Source organism: Xenopus tropicalis, chromosome 2 (assembly GCF_000004195.4).
Source record: "Xenopus tropicalis strain Nigerian chromosome 2, UCB_Xtro_10.0, whole genome shotgun sequence".
NCBI classification, from domain to species: Eukaryota; Metazoa; Chordata; class Amphibia; order Anura; family Pipidae; genus Xenopus; species Xenopus tropicalis.
Window position 1 is genome coordinate 114489751 of NC_030678.2, and position 24734 is coordinate 114514484.

The 24734-nt window shown below is 36.7% G+C and overlaps 1 protein-coding gene across 3 annotated transcripts in view; it reads right to left on the reverse strand.

Moving 5' to 3' along the window:
• The window catches only part of oca2 (oculocutaneous albinism II), a 129521-nt gene that overhangs the window by 84789 nt on the left and 19998 nt on the right, over positions 1-24734 (reverse strand). For 2 of the 3 annotated variants that reach the window (XM_031897023.1, XM_012957695.3), the window contains exons 2-3: positions 18018-18304; positions 9117-9212 (exon numbers count right to left, since the gene is read on the reverse strand). In XM_031897023.1, coding sequence (XP_031752883.1) covers positions 9117-9212; positions 18018-18277 — 356 coding nt within the window. In that variant the 5' untranslated portion in view covers positions 18278-18304. Of the gene's footprint in view, positions 1-9116; positions 9213-18017; positions 18305-21820; positions 22040-24734 lie in introns of those variants that run through there. The other variant, XM_012957696.3, reaches the window with a different exon arrangement.

The following is a 24734-nucleotide window of genomic DNA, read 5'->3' on the forward strand; positions in this document are numbered from 1 at the left end:
CACACTCTTTCTGCGCCGCCATTACGCCACACTATTGGTGGCAGAAAAAAATATTGGCTAAACTGATTTCGCTAATTGCTCAAGTAAACCACAATCTCATTTGCATGATTCACATTTCACTGTGATTTGCAAAAAAATAAAAAATGTAAAATAGAAGCATTTAGGGGAAACCATGCGCAAAACAACCATTGCAAAAAAAATATGCGCTGCAAGACTTTATAAATGGCCCCCAGCATGTTTATGTATAGTTCATCGTGTAATCCTATGTCTACCCGTTTTACTCTGATCTATTATTATCACAGGCTCTTTGAGTGAACTGGACCATTTCCCCCCAAGAGTTGTGATTGGAAAAGTAATATCTTGTCTAATCCTTATAACACAGAACTAGAATAAGTAGGTCAAAATCTGCAAGTATCATATTCTATTTGAATGTACCTGTAAGGTACACAATATGAAGTAGGATGTAAACAAATCTGTTTGATTTCTTGAATTTCTTATAAACCATAAGAAAAGACTGACAACATTACAAAAAAAAACCAAACAGTCAGAACCAAATTTCCATGATTTCCTGAAAACAGCCAATTAAGCCAAACTGAAAGCCTGGAGAGTATCTTTAATTTTAAAGGGCTGGAGTCACAAGGTGGAAGCATATATTTGAACTGCCTGCACTAAAGGGTAATAGTCTGATTTAGATTACTTCAGCTTGAAATAAAAAGTGTTTAGTAGCCAGTACCCAGTTTACATATTATGAATGCTGTTCAAGCTTAGGGTGTGTCCAAGGGACCCCTTCAGGCACTACATTCAGAGTGAGGCACAACTCTATATGCTCCATTCTAGGCAGAGCAAGAAAATTAGATTGGGACACGGTGCAAAGTGCAAAAAGCATTCAACCTGTCAGTTATAGCCTCTAATGCTAATGGACTCCAGCTGCACGAATATGGCAGCCCACTCAGAGAAATATGGGGGATCAGATACGTAATGTAAAAGCATCGGGCAAATACTTTTATGGCAAAATTATAAACAGCATGCAAAGGCAATGTTATAATAGATGTTAAAAAAAGGTTTGATTTCTGGGGTTAGTACACAACTGGGCACAACTGTCTATATCAGATATTTGATTAATTCTACTAACGCTATATAAAGTAAAAATTATTTAAAATGCCCATAACACTGGTTATTGCTGCCTTTTAAGTGTAGAGACCACAGTATATTAACCTCCTAACAGAAAATATTTCCTGGAAGATCTTTTATGGCTTGCACGAAGGTCAGGCCTTTTCAGCATTGCCCAGTATGTTGTAACAATAAGATTCCATTTATACGGAAAAATACACAGTGGTCTGAATTTTTTTTCAATCTTAAGGGTAAATTAGTCATCTAGGAACTTGCATTCATCTCTAAAAACTGAAAAATAAAAAATGTATTTTTTTCTCTATGAGCAAATATTGAGGATTATTTTTAATATGCTGTAAAAATATTTCTTGTAGATAAAAAAAATACATTTTACAAAACAGAAATGCTTTTGATGTTTTCTCTGTTTTCTCTCCAATTCTATAGAATTGTAATGATTTTTATCATTTTGCAGAGGTGCTAAAACTCAATTACCAATGAAAACACAAAGCTCCCTCTAGTGGCATAAAGACAATATTAGACAAAGTAGAGAGCAGTCTTTAGACTTTAATCTAAGTTTAATTCACCCTGAAAATGCTTATAGAATATACAGTGTATATCAATTCATTTTTGAGGTTTAGATCCCCATTAATGTTGTTGACAGTTTAGAGTAGGAATATCCAGGGAAGTTGTTGCTTAATGGCTGCCATTTGAACATAACACGTTTTAGGCATGATGTACTACAACTACCTTTCTATAAAAGCATTATGCACATTTCTAATGTACATGTAATATTCTGAGGACACCTTTAACACTTGCTTACTAAGAAGGTTTTTAGAAAGGGTCATGAAAATAAATCACTAGTCCTTCAAGTACTGTATCAAATACCCACATTTCTTAATGTTTAATAAGGGCTGTGACAGACGGGGAGATTAGTCGCCGCACTACAAATCTCCCTTGTCGCGGGTGAATAATCTCTCTGATATGCCATCCTACAGGCTAGAATGTAACTAATCTCCCCAAAATGCTGACTAGAATGTAAATCGCCGGTGGGATGGCATACGCAGCGCAGCATCACGTATGCCATCCCACCGGCGATTTACATTCTAGCCAGTGGGATGGCATTTCTGGGAGATTAGTGGCCAGCGACAAGGGAGGTTTGTCGTGCAGCGACTAATCTCCTCGTCTGTTCTGGCCCTAAATGTTTAAAGGTTAGCAGACATGTAAGCTTTTCATACAACTGGGTAAGTTCTATAAAAGCATAAAATTAAAGGCATAATGCAATAGTGACACTACCTACAAAAATATTCCCTAATAAGGAAAAGGCAGTATACGGTTTTTCATTAAAATTGCTGACTTGCCATAATGTTTAAAGTGATCATCTGATTTTATATTGTATTTACATGCAGTTATGCCTTACAGGCAAAACAATAAGAATAACATATAAAGTGTGGATCACAAATAAAATGAAACAAAGTTTATATTTAATAAGTAACAGACTTTTTGCTATAAGATGGAAAAATATGTATTTGCATTATCTCTTGCATGTAATGCAAACAGTTCCACTTAAACCAAAATAGAGATAATAATGTAACAGGTACCAACTAGAAAGACATGAGTGACTTTGCTCCTCAAGCCTATCTGTTGTCTAAATTGCTCAACATTAGGCTCAAAAAGGAAAAGAAATTTCTACTACCAACTTGTGTTTTTACTTTATTCTCTATCACCCATATGTAATAAAAAGGTATTGAGTTTGCCCAGTAGGGCAGTAACCAATAGCAACCAATAAGATGTTTGCTTTCAAGAGGTAACCAGTAAATTTTACCTGCTGGCTGGTTGGTTGCTCTGGGTTAATGTTCCTGGGCAAATTTAGTGCCTTTTATTGTATAACCCCTTTATGTGTAAAAAAAAAAAAAAAAAGTTTGGCCAGGAATGGTAACCCAGAGCAACCAATATGATGTTCACTTTTAAACAAGTGACCAGTAAATGCCACCTGTTGATCTGGGTTACTGCACCTGGGCAAACTTGTTGAACTGAGCTCAACACCACACTAAATGTGGTGTACAGATGTGGTGTACAAATGTACAGATATTGCTTTGTACCTATAAAGTGGAAAATTATGCTATTTTACAAAGGAGAACTATTTTGGCAAAGGACTTTTTAAAAAAATACAGACAAGACAAATATGGTCTAAAAATGATTCTAATAGATGTAAGAATTTTCATCGGGTGAATTTCACCTTTGCATTTCACTAAAATGTTAACATTCTCTCAATACATAAACATTTGTAACAAATAGAAATGACATAGTAGCATGCGTTCATTGCTTTCAATGCATGCCACAATCTCATCTGCATCAGACTGTTCTAATATCCTCTTTCATTAAGAAGCACTTTTTTGTATCCATTTACATGCCATGTACTTAATATTACTTTGTGGCATTTCAGTTAGTGCAATCAGACTGCTTTTCTGAATAAACTCAGTTCTGTGTGTATCCTGACAAAAACGGCTGTAAAAGATTGATTATATGGAAACAATGGCAGAATGAAATTGGCTGTTTGAACATTAAAAAGAGTTGGGTCCTTTGTATGTGAAGTTGTGGCTTTTATGACAGATGTAACTAAAGGGTCTGGTTTGCTGCAATTATATAGAAGTTTAAATATATGCCTTCTCATAATGTCTCTCTCTCCTTTCTCAAGCAGAGCACACTGTGGGTTTCCTTGGAAACCATTTTCATGACACTTATGTTTTTTGATACACTTCTTTATCCGCACAGCAATCCATGCATTTGGCACAAAGCATTCCTCACATTACCTTACAAATGAGACCTAAAAGTCTTACATTATAAAGGCATCTCATTATGATAGATAGATATGCATACTTGCAAACATTCCATGAATCTAAATACCATTGTTCTTAGTTTGGGTAAGAAAAGAGGTAATTTGATTTCAGTATTGGTTACATTTATTGCTTAAAAAAAATCACTTCTTTAATGCACAGCCCTGGCCCCTGAAAATAATAAACAGTGTTCCTGTTACACCCTCGTCATATAGCTCGTCAATGCACTGCATACTTAAGGACTTTGGTTTATAATCTCATCTAATACAAGCTGATAATGATATGGTAGAGCCTTTTAAATACATACTTGACTATTGCAGATAACCTTTGCCCAATAATTACAATAGTCTCTCCATAAAGCTTCTTTTTTTTAATCCATATTAATTCAAAGCAGATATTAGGGATAAAAGAGAGGAAAAAACTGAAGGGTTCAGTGACGTTGCTGTAATGAGTGCAGTGAGACATATAGATATATATTTTACAGCTTGATATATTATGCCATCACAGCTTTAAAGAAAAGGCATTCTATAGTCTGGTATATACAGGTATTGGACCTTTTTTCTAGAATGTTTAGGACCTGGGGTTTCTGGATAAGTGACTTTCTGTAATTTGGATCTCAATACTTTAAATCTACTAAAAAATTATTTAAACATTAGTTAAATACATGTTTTGCCTCAAGTAAGGGTTATTTATATCTTTGGTTCAAGTATAAGGTACTGTTTTATTATTATAGAGAGAAAGAAAATATATATATATTTTTTTTTTAAAAGAATCATTTACTTATACTGGAGTCTATGGGAAATAGCTTCCCTGTTTCCAGATAATGGATCATTTATCTGTACTTTATTCTTTTAAAGTTGCTCATTTTAAGATGCTAGGTCTGGAGGTACAGACAAGAAGCATCTGGGTTTTACTGTTGCAGATCTTTAGTTAGCAAGGTGTTACTAGCTTTGTTTGTATATTTATGTATGTATATATTTTGCCTTGCAATTTGAGTGCACCCTTTCAATGCAAAATATTACATTACAAGATATATTTTACAAACGTGATAAGCATTGCCTAGCTCTAAGCACTATTTAGCCAAAACATTTTATCATTAAATCTCCTTTTAACATAATTGTTTCTAAACTTTAAACATAATTCTACCAAAACTATCCTAATTCCTTCTGCTTGTCCTTGCAGAAGAACATAGCAAAAATTCATTTTACCATATAGAATATAGAGGTATAGGATCCCTTATCCAGAAACCCGTTATCCAGAAAGTTCCAAATTACGGAAAGGTCATCTCCCATAGACTCCATTATAAGCAAACAATTCTAATTTTTAAAAATGATTTCCTTTTTCTCTGTATTTATAAAACAGTACCTTGTACTTGATCCCAACTGGAGGTATAATTAATCCTTATTGGAGGCAAAACAATCCTGTTAGGTTTAAATGATGTTTAAATGATTTTTTATGACTGTATTTATGTGTGTGTGTATTTATGACTGATCATGAGACCTACAGTTCACATCACTATACCCTAGCTGTACCATGCATTAACAAAAAAGTTGGGCCGCAAATCATTTTGCAAATAATTTAAACCCATATTCAATTGTGAATAGTACAAAGACAATATATCAACTGATGAAACTGAGAAAGCTGGTTTTCTGAAAATGATATGTTCATTTTGAATTTAATGCCACCAAAAGATTTTAAAACATTTAGAAGAGGAGCAACAGAAAAGTGGAAAAGTTGTGTAATGTTAATAAGACCGGATCCCAGAGAGACTGGGTCTCCCATAGTTTCCACTCTGTGAAACACTGGCATTTATTGCAACAATTGAAGAAAAGTGTTCCTTGATATAAAAGTGTACATAATTTGGGGATTTCATCATCTGCAGTACATCATGTCATTAAAAGATTCAGAGAATCTAGAGTAATCTTTGTATGCAAGGGACAAGGCATAAAGCCAATACTGGATGGTCATGATTAGGTGGCACTGCATTAAAAGCAGACAATTTTGTAATGGAAATCACTGCATGGGCTCAGGAATACTTCCAAAACCCATTTTGTCTATGAACACAGTTCACTGATGCTTACACAAAAGCAAGGTTAAACTCTACTATTAAAATAAACACAGCCACTTTCTCTGAGCCCAAGCTCATTTACATTGGACTAAGGAGAGGTAAAAAACTGTCCCATAGCTCTTTTTTTGGAAATCATGGACCCCGGGGTCTTCCAGGCTAAAGAGGAGAATGACCATTTGGCTTGTTATCAGAAAGCAGTCCAAAGATCAGCATTTGTGATTATATAGGGGGCACTTGTGCACATGGCATGGGTAGCTTGCTCATCTGGGAAGGCACCATTAATGCTGAATGATATATACAGGTTTTGGAGCAACATATGCTTCCATCCAGGCAACATCCTTTTCAGGGAAGGCTGCTCTTATTTCAGCAACCAATGCTAAACCGCATTCTGCACATATTACAACAGCATGGTTCTGTAGTAAGACTGGGCGGTAAACTCACCTGCCTGCAGTTCAGGCCTGTCACCCATTGAAAACATTTGGTGCATTATGAAAGGAAACATACAACAAAGACCCTGAACTTTTAAGCAGTTGAAAATTAATTTGTAAAACTACAGCAATTGGTCTCTTCAGTTCACAAATTGTTACCGTGTGTTGTTAAAAGGGGTGATGCAACCACAGCGGGAAACATGCCCATGTGCATCCTCTATCTATGGGACACAATGTCCTTATACTTAATCAGTGTCATTAATAAATGCTTAATTTTTTTTTTTGACAGTATCTTTGTGAGCCAAAGAAGAACTGGATGTGCCTGCAGGAGATGATTTGAACCATCAGCCATCTGGTCCATTCCCCTCATGGCTCAGAAAGACAAGTACCCACTTACTAGGTAAAGAAATAAGGATTATTTGAAAGAGGAAAAAGCTGATGTTGCTGTACATTTTATGTTCTGTTTAAGGCAATTAAACATTACCTCTTTCCCTTGCTGTACCACACTACCTCCTGCTGGAGATTATATAATAGCTTCACTGGACTGCAAAAAATAGTGTTAGAAGCCAGTACATAACATAGAAGAAATTGTCCTCTTTAGAACATCAGTGGGAATTGTTGTCTCTCGCTAGAAAAATGTGTAGTGCTTCAACAATACTTCTGTGCAGCTGTTTGTAATGCTAAGTACCAAACATAAGAAATTCAGTGCATCAATACAACAATTCCATCAGTTCCTACAACACATTTCTAAAAGAAAACAATTATGTTCAATTTATTAGAAATTCTTATCCGTGTTCATTAAAAAAAACAGATGGTAAATTCCTGGAAATGTGTTCTCATAAACTCACTGGACTGTTTCAGTTTACCATTGATCTGAAACAGCTAGCTTCATTCATAATTAAACATGGTGTGCTGGTCTTAAATGGAAATCACATCATTTCACTGCTGTTAAAAGATATAACATATATATATATTTTTATATATAAACCTTTCTATTTTTGCATTTATATTTTGCTCACAGTTCTTTAAATCCTAGGAGTGCTGTCCTTGTTCCAGTGCTGAAAACACCCAGGTTTTGTTGCTGCAAATGGTGTGCACCCTATGGACTATTATATATATATATATATATATATATATATATATAAAGTCTTTTTAGAAGCCGGCACTCACGTTAAAAGGTCACTGTATGCCCGGGTGCAGTATTAACAAATCAAGATATGTACCAAGAAAAAGATACCGCACTCACAGGACTTACTTGAGAAAATCGGTGATTTGTTATTCACAGCATAGCATAGTGATTATTTGTACTTTAGCTTTGTGTGTATGTAATTAGAAATGTAAATGTAGTTATTAAGCTTAGCCAACCTAATATAAAACTTAAAAAGGCATTCATTCTCCTAATGGTATTTCATGGTTATATACAGTATTTAGCCATTGTAGTTCCAGGCAAGGATGCAGAGAAATGGGCATTACACCATTCTGTATAACTTTTGAACTTTGGAAGTGGAAATATAATTAACTGCAAAAATAAATAAAATGCTTAGCACAGCAGTCATATAAAGACTTAAGCCCTAGTCCTTATACTAACTATAGATCAAAACACTTGCCTTTATTGGCAAAGAATATGTCTGTAGTGCTGGATTCCCACTTAAAGTACACACAAAGTAATATACTCATGTAGTTAATATTATTACTCCAGTGCCATTTCCAATAGCTTTCTGCAATCTAACCTGTTCTAAAACATAGGAGGTAGGCCACATTTTAAAGGTGGTGAAAGAGTGAAAACAAACTAAAGGTGCATCAGTCAAAAATGCTTAAGTTATTATGTTTTAAGGTCACAGCAGAAACCGCTGTCTTCCCCTTTTGAAAAATGGTTTGCTTTATTATTATTATTATTAACATTTATTTAAAAAGCGTTAACATATTCCGCAGCGCTGTACAATAAGTGGGTTTCATACATTGGACATACAGAGGAACATATAAAGCAATCAATAACCGATACAAGAGGAAAAGAGAGCCCTGCCCAAAAGAGCTTACAATCTACAAGGAGAAGGGGTTGAGACACAAGGTGTGGGAATGGGCAAGACCAGAGGGTATTGCTTTTCACAGCACACTGAGGTTATGTTAAACTAGATTAGGGTAAGCTTCTCTAAATAAATGTGTTTTTAGAGATCGCTTGAAGGCAGAGAGATTGGGAGAAATTCTGACAGATTGTGGGAGCGAATTCCAGAGAAGGGGGGCAGCCCTTGCAAAGTCTTGCATGCAAGTTATGAACTGCTTTATATGTGAGATTCATTAGTTTGAATTTTATCCTGGATGGTAGGGGAAGCCAGTGCAGGGCTTGGCAGAGTGGCACGGCAGAGGAGGAGTGGTTGGAGAGGTGTATGAGCCTGGCAGCAGTATTCATTATGGACTGGAGTGGGGACAGTCTTTGGAGGGGAAGGGCAATTAATAGGTTACAGTTACAGTAACAGTAGTCCAGGCAAGAGAGCGAATAAGAATTTTGGCAGCATCTTGGGTGATAAATGATAGTATTTTGGAAATATTTCTTAGGTGAAAGTGACAGAGTTCCACATAGAGCCAAGCCCCTTACGTTAACATATTTATGCATTACATGCACATGCAGCTCAATGAATGATTTGTCTTTACCCTAAGTAAATAAAAATGGAGACTTACTGTTTGTTTTCAGAAGAAAAATTCAGAAGGGGAGTCTTCTCTGTATAACCGCAGTCTTTTGTTGGGCTGAACAGCTTTGACAAACTGAACGGATATCTAAAGAAATCAACATTTTAATAAATAAAAGTGCTTTGATGCTTTTTTTTTTTTTTTTTTTTTTAAATAGCCCTCCCCTTTTCATAAGACCCTTAGATACACTCCAAAATGCTGGATGTTGTGTGTGTTGAGGGGGACATTAAAGAGGTAGACATAGCCAAGTATGGCCTCCAAACCTCTGTTACCCTGTAGCATAGAGTCTCTCAAACCTGATTTACAATTTTTAGAATAGAACATAAAGTCTAAAATAAAAGATTACATTCCAGTTGTTCTGGTTACACATTTGTTTCTGTTGAAAAGATGTTAAAAGAAATTTGCGCATAATTAATATTTGCAGACACCTCTAACCATAATGGTATATTGGTAAGAATATATTTAAATTGGTGAGGCCTAGGTGGTGACGATGAAAAAAGAATGTTAAAATGTTTTAAATCCCTGCTGTAGTTTATGATGGTAAACAGCTTAGGCCAGAAAGAAATTAAAATCTCTGTGTTTGGGATTTTGGCACCATTGGTAGCACTGCAAGAAACATTTTGCTAAACGCCAGCATATTTACAAATTGTTCAATCAACAACAAAGCCGTATTTGAAGGATAAATTAACTTACTGAACTGCTTCATTCATCTTTATGTCCCAGTCAAGAACTCTAGTGCAAGTACTCACATAAAAGCAGCAGTTAGGCAATAATTATATGTTTTTAAAGCGATGAAATGATATACAGTGCTTCCCAAAGAGAGAGGAAAAGTATCATTCTTACAGTCCTCAAGAAAATGCAGGACACCACTGGAAAGAGCTCCCTGTGATAATAATTGTGATTTCAAATATATTTGAAAGGTTTAAAAAGAATGTTTGAAGGAGATACAGAAGAACTAGGTTTTAATCAGGTAAAGGAAGCTTTGAAGAGTAGTTGTCCCCAAAACAGAAGCAAAGTTATAGGAATGCACCACACAGCAACTGTAAAAGCTCTAGTAGTGCTGATGAATTAGAAAGTATGAAAAACAATGTGCAAGAAAACATTTATAAAAATCTATATTGTCGCTTCTGGTCATCAAAATGCAAATCAGAAAAATATGAAGTATACCATGTAAAGTAAATATGAAAAATATGAAGTACACCATGCCTCCACTAAATGACAGCAGCTGCAGCTATAGGTTGTTTGATAGGCCTTAGTGAAAAAGAGATCGAAAACAACTGTTCTCTAAAAACATGATCTTCTGAAACTGTCTGTACTATCATGTGGTGCAACGGAGTCTTAAAAAGAAAAAGTATGGTCTTAAAAGTATACAGTCATCACAATAAAAAACACATGCTGCTTGACTGAGAAAAAATGGATATTTTGTAAATATAGTTCTTGCTTTTTGGCAGGAATTCTTGATCAGAGCCACAAGGCAAAGCAGAATCAATTATCTTTTGTCCAGTGGCTGATTTAATGATCAGAGTGAAGAAATAAGTAGGCTTAACTAAGGCAAAGTAAATAGATGTATTAAATATATAAACTTCATAAAACATTTTGTGTGACAAAAATATTATAATAAGAGGTTTATTGTGTGATGACAGTATATCTTTCTACCTTTGTTATCGGTTACCAATTGATGATGTAATGTGAACAGTTGCCATGACTACAGTCAGCAAACTAAAAGACAAATAGATTATTTCCTTGACCAAACATCAATATTTGGGCCCAGTTTACCTGCAACGCGTGGCTTCTGCTGTCCCTATGACAGCTCAGTTACAAAGGGACTTGGAACCTCAGCTGACATTTGGAAAGCTGAATATTATGACAACTGTGTCATCTTCATTGTTTCTAGAAACTAGTACTTCCAGTGAAGCCTGAAGGCTTTCAGATTCTGTTGGGCAGCTTTCTACTATCTACTATTTGCCCAAACAAATAGATAGCATCTGCCAGTGCTTACATGACAACATATAGCACATTGCAGTTTTTGAGGCTGATTCTGGTAGCAAAATATTGCTATTCCAAGGCAAAGTACTACACCACCTACACATTATTTGTAACTAACCGAGCTTATTCTTTATTTCAAACTATTCTTCATTGTAGGAAAAAAATGCAAGGGGTAAATTAAGTGAAAAGTAAATATGTAAACGTCAAATTAAGTAAATAAACGAATAATTAATCCGCCGCTCATGCCAATTGTCATCACATTAAATAAACTATATACCAAATGATTAGTTGAGACTCGGGTGTCCAAACCCCGAGTCTATCACTTAGGATTCAAAGATTAATCACATAAACGGCTTTCAATTCAAAGAAATCAGCATGCTCACCGAAGTCCAATAGTGGTCCAGGTGCTCAAGGGCCCGAACCCGCAGCTGAAGGGAAAATCACCAATATCAGAAAAGGAACATCAAGCACTCCGGACTGTGAGAATCTGCTAAAAACTGGTCTTATTTCTTCATTTAAAAACAGAAATGCCTGACGCGTTTCGTACGTTCATGCACTTAATCATAGGCCTATGATTAAGTGCATGAACACACGAAACCCGTCAGGCATTTTTGTTTTTAAATGAAGAAATAAAGACTGGTCTTTAGCAGATTCTCACAGTCCGGAGTGCTTGATGTTCCTTTTCTGATATTGGACTATTAAGGCAGCTACTGCCTTACTATAGGGGGCAGTCACATTTCCACTTACACACAGTTTGCATTCAGGCAGTCAGTTGTGTGTAAAACCCCAGTGATTGCATCAAAATGCGCTCTTTGCACTTGTTGTTGTGCTCAGCACCACTCAGTCCTTCCTGCTTTCTGTTTAAATTGAGTGCTGCTGCTGCGCCTATTGAAGCAGTCGAACCCTGGAGCCATTGCTACCTCTGGACCAGGCAGTAGCTCCAGGGTTCCCTGAACACCATGTGTCAATAGACACAGCACACTTGTATTTAAAGAATTGGGCACATACATCAATCTCACGCCAGTAATGATGTGAACAGGACTTTTTGCACATTTATGTCCAATTTACAGCAAAGCATGAGCATGACTGTGTTAATATTGATTCACTAGCCCCAGTTGAATCAGGCACAATGCCCCCTTGTGATCGCAGCAACACTACAATTCTGGGGGGGGGGGTTGTTGGAAGTGTTAAGCTGGCCATACACGGTAAGATCTGCTTGCTTGGTGACCTCGCCAAGCGAGTGGATCTTTTCCTGATAAGCCCAACTACGGGTGGGTTATATTGTGCTAATTCAGTCGTTTGGCCCTAGCGTGCACACACATCCATTCGTCAGTCCAGGGGGGGGTGTGCACGTCTGCTCGTCAGTCCACGGGGGGGCACGTCCACACACACATCCATTCTTCAGTCTGGGGGGGTGCGCACGTCTGGTCGTCAGTCCACGGGGGGGGTGATATAAAGTTGGTAACATTGTGAATGCCCCCTAAAGTGTAAGTAATATCTTAGTACTATGGTTCCATTTTCGCTGTAGGTAAAATTGGACCTTTAATGTTCAGTGCAGTTTAAAGGGCATCTAAGCCCAAAAAAATTAATTTGTGTAAAAGTGAAAGTATGTTCACTGTCTGGAACCAGGAGTCTTTCAATCACTGTTGTACTCTTTTGTAAATACATGTAATTGTGAGCATTTTATAAAGACGACGCTACATTTACAAGGAGATTAGCTAATTCTTTGGGTACTAGAATTGTGCGCACACAGCAGTTTTTCTTTCCCTGTACCTGTTTTCTTTCCCTGTGCTGTAACTCTTCAAGGCAGGAGGGTGAAAGGGTCCTTCATCCACCTTTCCCTAATCTGCAGCTGCCAGCATGATATATTTATGAAGAGTTCACAGAGGGTCACTGAGTGTCCTTTTATTATTTATTTGATTATTGAAACTTAGCAGTAGCGGCTGCATTTCCCACCCTAGGCTTATACTCGAGTCAATAAATTTTTCCAGTTTTCTTAGGTAAAATTAGGTACCTCGGCTTATATTCGGATCGGCTTATACTCGAGTATATACGGTAAGCACAGATATCTAGACTTTTATTCACAAATTGCCTGGGAAAACCATTCCTTCCAGGATAAGAACAGAGGTGTTACCTGCTTTGATGTTTGATAAGCCCAGCTGCTTTGTATCACTATTGTTTTCCCAAAAACAATTAAAATTCAACCCAAGGCAAATGCAGCTAACCTGTTTGCAATAAAATGTACAGTTGTGTAGACGTATCATTTAAGCAACATTTGCTATATTTCATGCATCCTGGATTGCTAATAAAGGTATATACAGATTTTACTCTACACGCTCCCTACAGGGGTAACAATTCATTATGGGAAAAAACATGACATTTGCGCTTGAAATTGCACTTTGTGATGTACACTTACACACAACGTTAAAAGAACCGTAATGTTTCAGGAAAGCAAGCCTAAATTAATTATGAACCTTTCTGCATGTAGCTTTTAATGCCTAACAAAACAAAATCAAATTCTGTTTTTCTTTTAAAAAAGAACATTATAAATAAAATATAATGTTCTTTTCCACTATGATGGCATGCCACTATACTTCATCAGGCATATGGAATCTTACAGACTGACAGAAAACACGCTATAAAATTAACATCTGTTGGCAGAGGAAACTAAAAGAAGAACATGGTTGTTGGCAATTTTTTGCCTAACAAACTAAAGAAAACTAAATAACCATGAGCAGTTGACTGCTTGTAAAATACTACAGATAAAACACATAATTTTGAACTGCCCATGTCATATTGTTACATTTTGCAAGCTCTCTGTATAAAACTAAAATGATATACTTGTTTATATTTGAGTTAAAGCTGGCAGTTGTATTTCACTTAGCATGGTGTGGGTAGAACGGTCTGATCAGGTAAACATTATATTTCCTTGTTTAAGAGAATAATGTTCACACTAATCTTCTGTGCTCTTGGACTGTGTGAAGATGTATCAAATGGTGCCACTTGCCTATTATATAAGCACAGAAGTGATATTCTGGCTGTTTGAACTTCAAAGCTCTTGAAAAAAAGGGTTTTAGTCAGAATTTAGTCAGTGGTAAAATAAGTGCGCAAAGCTTTACAAGTCATTTGGTCACATGAGTTTGTGAGTGTTTTTTTAGGTAAAATACTTGCAAAACACTTATCACTTGGACACTTTCTAAACATACATATTTATTATTTGATGTTTTTAATGTTTTGCAGTTGTTTTTTAGTTGGTTAATTATAGTATTAACACTGGGGCGGGGAATTAATGGACAGAGTTCTGTCTTTTGCTGCCACACTTCTTCATGTTACAGTTAGGGCTCCTGTATTTTTGGTCAGGTGATCTCTGAGAGCGCACATAGCCCACCAACAAAATGGAGGCTCAAGGGAGAAAAAATGTGAAAGGGCAATATTTAGTCCCGGTTGCTTATTCTTTAATAGGCCACGTAATATGATTTAAACTATCTGTTGGTTACTATACCCGCAGAATGAATACTTAACCAACAGATAGTTTAAATCATATTACGTGGCCTATTAAAGAATTAGCAACCAGAAACTGTAACACTAAAAATAAAAATGTAGTAAGTAATTAAACTATAATGTACTGTTGCCCTGCACTGGTAAAAGTTTGTTTCAGAAAGACTATTATAGTTTATATAAATAAGCTGCTGTGTAGCCATGGGGGCAGCCATTCAAACTGGAAAAAGGGAGGAAAAGCACATAGCAGATAACATAGCAGATAACAGATAAGCTCTGTATAATACAATTGGAATCTGAGCAATTTATCTGTTATCTGCTATGTAACCTGTTCCTTTTCTCCTTTTTTCAATGTAAATGGCTGCCCTCATGGCTACATAGCAGCTTATTTATATAAACTATAGTAGGGGTTCTGAAGCAAATACACAACTTTTGCAAGTGCAGGGCAACAGTACATTATATATTAATTATTTTGATACACTTTAATTTTTTGGTATTACTGTTCCTTTATGTTATGAAATCCATAGTGTACCGTATCATTAATTAATATTGCTTAAACTTGCACATATTTAGACACAGATGTGTTATCTTTGACTAAGGTCCCAATACAGGACCGAAAAGTTGCAATCATAGTTAGATGCTGGAATAAAGAAGTTTATAGTTTTTGTTTTGTTTTTTAATTTCATAGTGCTGGTCCGTGTATTGACTGGGCCAATCTGGACTGGAACTGTTTGGTTGCAGGTTTCATTCCATAGGCTATAAATTTTTTCAGGTATTGGTAAAGAGCTTGTTGATAATCCCCCATAGTCTGAGGGACATACATAAGAAAGCTGTATGGTGTCTGGGTACATTTTGTTTACATAAAACGCTTTATCCTCCATCAGCCCCAGAGTCTGTATGTATACTCCATGTTTCTGGGCTTTTTACTTATTTGGCTTTTTATTCTGGATCCTTGAAACTTGAAATTTAAAATGCAATCCGGTTGCTGGGGTTGCTGATCCCAATATCTAAATAGTAAATTAATTATTGGGCTAGAGTTCATTTGAATAGCTCTTTAAACCGATATTGGTGTTTAATCAATTTACAGCCACCTAAAGCATAGCTCTTCATTAGTGGCATAGGTATGAAAGACTAATACAGTCTGACACACATGCAGCCTTGTCTCCTGAGCACATAATGAATGAAAGTAAAGATCTGAGCTTGCGTTTTCTTTAAATTAGGTATAACCTACAGCCGCCCACTGAAACAATGTAGAGGTTGAATTTTAAAGCTCTTGCACAGCAGATTCCTTGGCTCCTTTTCCTTGGCATCGGGGCAGAATACATTTCAAAACATGAATACAGGTGCTACCTCTACCGCCTTATAAAGAAGCATTACTTGCAGTAGTGACAATGATCCTTCAGCATATAATAACTGATCTACAAATTACTCTCAAAGGCTTAGACGACTGCTCTCATTCTTGGCACTGGCTCCAACTGATCTAAAAATGAATAATTCATGCTTCACCTCAGTAGAAAAATGCATTTAATCTCCACTTCTTCTTCGAAGAAAAGATATTCCCTGATTGCGTCTGACCTCTATCCTTTCATACAGCATTCAAGCTCTTTTGATGTTGTTGTATAAGTTTTCAGTGCATACAGGGAGAAAATATCAGCATCAGCAATTATAAGTTTAGGCATTGTATCCATGTAGATGTAACTGACAACATAATTGTACAGAATACTGTATATTATGCCAGATGAATAGCTCTCATTTTCTAAAATATAATTTGGGACTGAATAAAATGAAATCAGGTTGTTCTTTTGTGTAATAAGGGACCTTATAGGGTTACAGTGCTTAGTTATATAAAAATGTTGGATGTATGGACAGACATAAATTTAGTGATAGACTGTATATGTAATATTATTGCAGTGATTCAAATACATGTATAATATATAGGATTTTATAGACTGGCAGCAGTTCAAGACTTGGAGGCTGCTGATGTTCATTTAAAAAGAACTTGGATAATTCTACCTTCTCTGCTGGTAAGGATTTCCTTAAGTAAGGGTGCCTAGGGCTAAAATGCATCTTTATTTAAAGCACTGCCTCTAGCAAGAACTCCATTGTAAAACTTTACAGGTCAGCTAAATATTAGATATTTGATGGGATAATTATAAAGCTGTGTAAAATGACATTCACCAAAAAGACTGAATACTGCAAAATAAATGGCAACAACTCTGTGTTGTTCTTATGCATTAACATCATGCATTGCAGTTACACAATTCATTAAAAGGATTCTGTCATGATTTTTATGGTGTACTTTTTATTTCTAAATTATACTGTATAAATAGCAAATAATTCACTCTACCATTTAACATTTTATTCTTGAACAAACAAATTTATTTTTTTGCTTTAATATTGGTTGTGTAGACAGCAGTCTCAGTGCATTGTGCCTGATTCTGGGCTTTCAGAAGGAGTCAGTGCTACACAATAGAACTGGTTTCAAATAAGTTCTTGTTTCTCCTGCTCAATATACTTTCAGTAGAACCCAAGCCACTTAATAGCAAAACTGGTTTCTCCTTGAGTGTTATTCTCATGTCTACCACTAGATGGGGCACATTTAGCAATGCGAACAATTCTTGATTTTTTTTTTCACCTTTTCAACCTGCTTTTTTGAAGGGTAAGGGGGTATGGGGCGTCAGAAATCGTTACCTCTCATTGAATTTAATGTATTTGGGGCTGAAGTTCCCACTCATTCTCACTGTAATGTATTTGTAGTGCTACTGCCCTCTTTTGCTTACTGTACTCAATATATTTTGGGTGCCACTACTACTGCCCCTCACTGCATAATGTACAACCCGGATTCCAAAAAAGTTGGGACACTAAACAAATTGTGAATAAAAACTGAATGCAATGATGTGGAGGTGCCAACTTCTAATATTTTATTCAGAATAGAACATAAATCACGGAACAAAAGTTTAAACTGAGAAAATGTACCATTTTAAGGGAAAAATATGTTAATTCAGAATTACCATGTTGTCATGGTATAAAGATCAATAACAACACCAACTTTTCTGCAGCTTTTCAGGGGAAAAATATATGCAGCGCATAATAGCCAGAAGTTGCCTCATGAGGCAGTTTTGGGCTGCTACGCAAAACGCAGATTAGTCGCCTGTGGTAAATCTTTTCTAGCATAGGTGACCAATTTCCTTGTACTGCATGCCATAGCTCTTAAGTGCTGCATTTAGGGGATTAGGCATTTCCCTAGAACCCATAAAAAGTTAATTACTCTATAAACAAAGACTTTACAAGTACACAACAGGTATGGGATCCCTTATCTGGAAACCCGATATCCAGAAAGTTACAAATTATGGAAGAGCCATCTGCCATAGACTTTATTATAAGCAAATAATTAAACGGAATCCATACCTTCTCTGCATATTGTTTGCGCTAAAGTCTTTCCCAAGTGGAACACAGCACTCTGGTCCAGTTGTTCCATTTTGCAGAGATTTCCTCCTTTCAGCCTCTACATCAGCCGCTCTGTGAAAGCCATCCAGAATTATCAGCTCGTTGAATTCACCGGCTACAGCATCTGTCCCTAGACATCCATTCACACCAGTACAGTTTGATGACTGTGTCCTTTCCACTTCACATTTTCGTAACGGATCATTCTTGTTTTCAAGATACATTTTATGGTTTGGAAGTTGTCTTCTTAGCTAAAAATGCAAAGAAATACTATGTAAGTAGGAAAGTGGACGCAACTTCTGAAAACATGGTGCTAAAAACATGGCTGGGAAAATTGTTTTGCCTGGGTCTTAAGGTCCCCATACATGGGCCGATTCTAGCTGCCGATATCGGTCCCTTAGACCAATTCGGCAGCTAATTGGCCCGTGTATGGGGACTACCGACGGGCCTGCCCGACCGATATCTGGCCTGAAATCGGCCAGATCTCGATCGAGCAGGTTAAAAAATCGAGTCGGATCGGGCACTGCATCGGCTCATTGATGCGGTCCCCGGACCGACTTTTCCTATGCCCGTTGTTATAATTCGATCGTTTGGCCCCAGGGCCAAACAATTGAATTAGCCTGGATTCTCCAGAAGATCCGCTCGCTTGGCGACATCGGTGTATGGGCACCATTATTCGCATGACTTTGCTTAATAAAGAATATGTAAACCTTTTTTAATCTCTAAAATGACTCTACTAGAAACATTTCAACACATTTCTAAACTTTTTATTTAACTTTTATTACATTTATTTATGTAGACTTCTTCAGTATAGGAGGAAGTAAGAACATGGTGTAAATGCCTATGCTATTCTGCCATTCACAGTGTTGTAAATAGGTACATTCAAGCTTTTACATAAAGAATGTTTGTGCATGAGAAGCTTGGCATTATTTAATATTTAACAATTTTAATATTTATCAAGTTGCCCCTATGATAGCATCAGCTTGTGTGTATTACCTGTGTAGCCCCTATGATTTATACCTGCTAGTATATATATATTCCAATATTCCAATAAAACCAATAAAAAGCTAAACCCAGGATGGGTGCATAATAGCATCAGTGCAAGGTATGTAGCTTTTTCAACTAATAACTGAATGGGGAATTCTGACAATTCTACTTGCCAACAATTGTTGATATTCTAAGGAAACCCCAGTGGAGCACCTCTCAGTGGCAAAAAGCAAGGTAGCCTGCAATACCCCTTGTGTAACTTGCCATCCTGCTCCCACCCAGAAAGGAAACACGACATTGAATCACACCAAGAAAACAAACAGAGCTAAGTAGTCTGTAAATGAAGCCCAAGGTTCTTTCCCCTCATGAAGAAATATAAATTGCAGTCAAATTCGTCTTGTACAAAAAAAATGTAAATGCTGAATAATTTTGCACAGATGGTATTATCATAATTGATTTAAAATACATTTCCTTGTCTCTAACCATAAAAATCACAAGGTAATTTGCAGATTGTTATTCTACTACTAAACATGCGCAATGAGGCTTTAATTAATCAAATGGTATAAAAGAGAAATATTTTAATACAATAAAGATTAATAAATCTCTGCTAAACAGTATCCTTTTGTTGCATGCAGTGACAGATTTAATACTATTGAGGGATTAGTGAGTAGCAAATAAAGAAATACAGTGATCCGTAATAACTCACTGATTCTTCATTGTTACTGCAGTTTAAGGGATGCAAAATACAGTAATATTTTAATAAAATATATATTAAAATGTCCATAAAGCATACTTTTTCATATAAAAGGTTACAGCTGGTTACATTACTTGTTATTAATAGAAATATAAGGGCGGAAGCAAAGTTAAAATCACTGGCGTGTGCCAAATGTTATGTACCCCCCGGGGATGGTAACCCCACCTACCCAACATCCCAGGCTGGTGCTCGTGTTACAGAAACCTGCATTGGCCCGGGGTTCTTCCCAGCAAGTACCTTTTTTTCCTATATTCTTTCTTTAATTTTACATAGGTAATCTCATGGGCAGCAGCGTGAAAAAACGTTTTTGTAAAAGTCGGCTTTTTACTCTAAGGGCTCTGGTACACGGGGAGATTAGTGGCCCGCGAGCAGGGAGTTTTGCCGCGGGCGACTAATCTCCCCGTGTACCAGAGCCCTAATGCACATACACTCCCACAAAAAAAAGCAAGAAGCAGAAAGAGGATTGCCCTGCATTGCTCAATGAGAAGAACCATGCGCCTGAGCAGTTCTCTGCAAACAGGAACACCAGGTCAATATCACATAAACGCACACTATGGTCAATTTTACCAGGCACCAACAAACCTACTTGCATGATTTTGGCGTGTTGGAGGAAACCCAAACAGACACAGGGAAAACATACAAAAAGTCAGACCTAGAACATCAGCACTGCACTCCCCAAATATAACAGGAAGTGTGGGAAGCGCAATGCTGGGGTCCTAGGAGGATTTTTTTTTAATGGGCTTCTGAATCAAAATGTGGTAAAGAGCCCCACACAACCCAGAAACCCCTAATATACCCATCACTGTAATCTGTCCCTTCAAAAAGTATGCATAAATAACATTTTTATATGTTCAGCTGCAAAACAGTTCTTCTCTTGCATCATTTGAAATCCAGTTAGGGGAGGGGGGACTAAAACCTTGTTGTTTTAAATTGTAACAACTTCTCCTCAGCTTACAGAAAGCATGCAGGAACTACATAACCCACAATGCACTGCACTCTTACGTTCCTTTCCTTATTGACGTCACATGTGCAGGGAATTGAGGGATTTGGAGGATGCACGCAGGCTGAGAACAGACAACTTTTGTTACTTTTTTTTTCAAATATAGGCTGCATATTTTTAATTGATGTATATTACAAATTTGCTTGAAATTTTGTTTACTTTCCAAAAAGCTTAAGTTGTGTTTGGGTGATTTTCCCCTTTAAAGGCTGATGTAATTAAAGTTGCAGAATCTGCACAAGACCAAGTTAAAGCGCTATACACAGAATAATAACCAGAAAAATTTACCATAACACATATTTTGAAACATTAATGTTACAACTATTATTGAAAATGACTCCAGTACCAGTATATTCTACAGTGCTGTACAACAGAAGGGTGTATGCACCAAACATTCACACAATATACAAATACTATATAAACAGGAAGTAATGATGGCCCTACTCATTTCACACTACAGTCTAAAGATTTTATGTCTGTACCTAAAAGACCAAAGGTAAAATTTATAGGGTTGAATAACCCAACAGTAATGAGATTTTATGAATCATCTGCAGTTATACTACACCTACACCACACAAAAGTCTTGTAGCGGACTTTTTGGAAAAGGATGAAATAGATAGCATTGATTTATATGGGCAAAACCACACAGTCTACAAAATTTAGCCTATTTTATTAGTCATATGTTAATCAAGGCAACACCCTTAAGGCTACAGCTGCTAGTTTCTCCCGTGGGAAAGCCCTTATGGTTACAAGCAATTAAAAATAATGTATTATTCTATCAATGTAAAAAATATCAAAGCCTGCTTTACTAAACATATCTGGTGCTACATAGCCTAACAGAAGTGAATACATACATAGAAGATTAATATAGTAAATCATATATTTTCTCAATTGCTGATCTATAGTAAATACTTTTGTTAGATGTACAAAATAAAACAGTGAGTCTCTGTGCTAAGATTAGATGCTGGTATTTTCCAAACATGTAGCTGCATTTACCATACAGTCTAAGTAATGATATGTCAGACTTACCTTGCTTTTAATGATACCAAGTGCTCTCCTGCTTTGAAAGTGATAAACTCCCTAGTTATGAAATCAAAGGGCTAAATTCCTCTAATGTACTTCAGGAGAGGCATTTATTGTTTTTTACACCAAAATGTGTAGTTCAGCAAAATGATGTGGGAATTTGGTGGGGACAGTGCATTGTATAGACTCATCTGTACAAAACTTGGTTGTGACTTGTTAGTTCTATGCTGAAAGAACTGCCCCCTCCCAGTTCTCTCTAACATTTTCACCTGTTACCATAAATCACCTGGTTGCTTTAAAGACACAACCATGTATACAATGCTGCTATGTGCCTGCACCAGATAGGGTTTATCCTTTATAAAAAAAAACTAACTATATTGCATTTTTATACATTTTGTTAGTTTATGCCATAAATCAAAGCCATGCTTTCCTTAATAAAGGTTTTTTTATTTTATACAATGAATGGTAATGTGCAGCTATCATTTGAACAAAGAAATGTTGCTGAGTGCTGACTTTCTACACCATAGATATCTTTCTAATTTGGTAAACCTGAAAATAGTGTAAAAATGTTGGTATAAAATATGCTGCATGAGGGCTGTCATTGTCATGGAAGTTGTTGCACTGCATAAAACAGACTTTATATGGGGGAGGCTCAGGATACAGCACAGAGTACATTTACACAATTTGTTTTTCTCAAAAAGAATTCAGTGCTCTTTCTTTTAAAGTATAATATTATGTACCGACAAAAAAGTCCCTTTATCCATCCCTTTACCTAAGAATGCATGACTTATGCATAGATCAGGGCAGGATTCACCACAAACTGTTTATAAGAATCCTTGTTAAGCATCTTTAGGTAAACTGCCAGGAGGTGTCATTTTACTCTGCAGCATTAACTACACTTATCAAAATTTACTTTTAAAATCATACACCTTTAAATAGGAGCTAAGCATGGTACACTAAAATTATTGCAGTCCCAGGCACCCAATGAGACCCAACATTGTTATTAAAGGAGAAGGAAAGGCTAGTAAAGAGTTAATCTCAAGCTACAGGCATACCTTCAGTTGTCTCAATAGTGCCCTTAAGTCTCCCTATATTTCACCTGTTCAGATGATCCGAAGCCTCATAGGAAAAAAAAACTGTGAGCTGTGTAAAGAAAGTTCCCATAATGCCTCGCTTCTGCACCGAGACGGAGGCCAAGTGAACATGCTCAGTTTGCAAGACTAGGGGGCAGATTTATCAATCCACGAATGCTCCGAATGCGTTTTTTCGCAATGATCAGTGTTTTTGCGACTTTTTCATCGCTGTCGTGGCTTTTTCATATCTTGCACGCATTTTCCGCGACTCTTTCGTCGCCGTCGCAAAAAAATTGTATTGTTGCGCCGAGTACGACAGTTTCGGATTTATTCAAGCTTTCAGTATCGTGACTTTCCTTGGGCCAGGTTGGAGCTGCAGAGTGCCATTTATTCCTATGGGAGGCTTCCAAAATCAAGCAAAGTCGGAAAGGTTTTCCCGCCGTTTACGAGCGTTCAATACGGAAAAGTCGCGTCAGCGACGAAATAGTCGCGCAAAATACAATAAAGTTGCGACAGCGACAAAAAAGTCGCGATCTTCAGAAAATTTCGTTTTCAATCCGAATTTTTCCAATTCGGGATTCGAATTCGTGTTTTGGTAAATCTGCCCCTATGAGTCAGCTTCCTGCTGACTGGCTTAGATCCACATTCCTAAGGGGGGGGAGTGAGTTCTTAGCATTCTTGAGGGGGGGGGCAGGAAAGGGAAGAGAGCTGCGTGTCTCTGGCACATGAATCACAGACACAACAAATCTTTTTTCAGAGAAGTCAGTGCAGCTTTTCTGTGAGTGCTTATGGCTGTATTTACATAGACCTTTCTGATAAAGCTTACTGAGTTTTTACCTTTCTTTCTCCTTTAAAGGAATAACAGTAAAGTAGTATACATACATTTAAATAGATCCATGTAACATTTACTGTACAGGTATGGGATATCTTATTCGGAAACCCATTATCCAGAAAGCTTCGAATTACGGAAAGCCCGTCTCCCATAGACTCCTTTTTATTCAAATAATACAGAATTTTAAAACTGATTTCCTTTTTTTCTGTAGTAATAAAACAGAACCTTGTAATTGATCCCAACTAAGATATAAATAATTTTTATAGGACACAAAACAATCCTATTGGGTTTAATTAATGTTTTATTGATTTTATAGTAGACTTTAGGTATGGAGATCCAAAATATGTAAAGACCCCTTATCCAGAATACCCTTGGTCCCGAGCATTCTGGATAATGGTTCCTATACCTGTACTTTTTAACTGCTCCTGGTAAATGGGGTGATAAGGAAATTAACAAAAAAAACTGGTGGGGGATATAATGGAGTTGAAACCTAATTAAATCAAAATGTTGATTTTTGGTTACTATGAATGAATACCTGCAGCAACATTTGCTATAGTTTTGTGGATTCTGGACAGCTCACTCTCAAGCTCTTTTTCTTATATAATTCCTAAAAATGCCAAAAAATACAGCACAGAACAACTTTACATTCTAGAGGGGACTTGACAAAAATTGCTTTAAGCTGCCCATACAGTTTGAGATTCACTCCTTGGCTAGGTCTACAAACAAGAGGATCTCCGCCCACTTTTGCCACCCACATGCTGGGCCAAATTGTTTGATTAGATTTTTGGACCAACAATCGGATCATAGTTGCCCGACCTAATTTAACAGATATCTGGATCTTTTTTTATCTAGATGTCAGTCCAGAAGGTGCTCCTAAGAGCCCCATATACAGACAAATAAGCTACTGACTCAAAATGCTCATACACACAGGCGTTTTACCCTGTGTTCCCCTGTGGTTGAGTTTTCCTGCACATGTAAGCATCGAACACAACATGATGTGCTAATTCAATAAGAT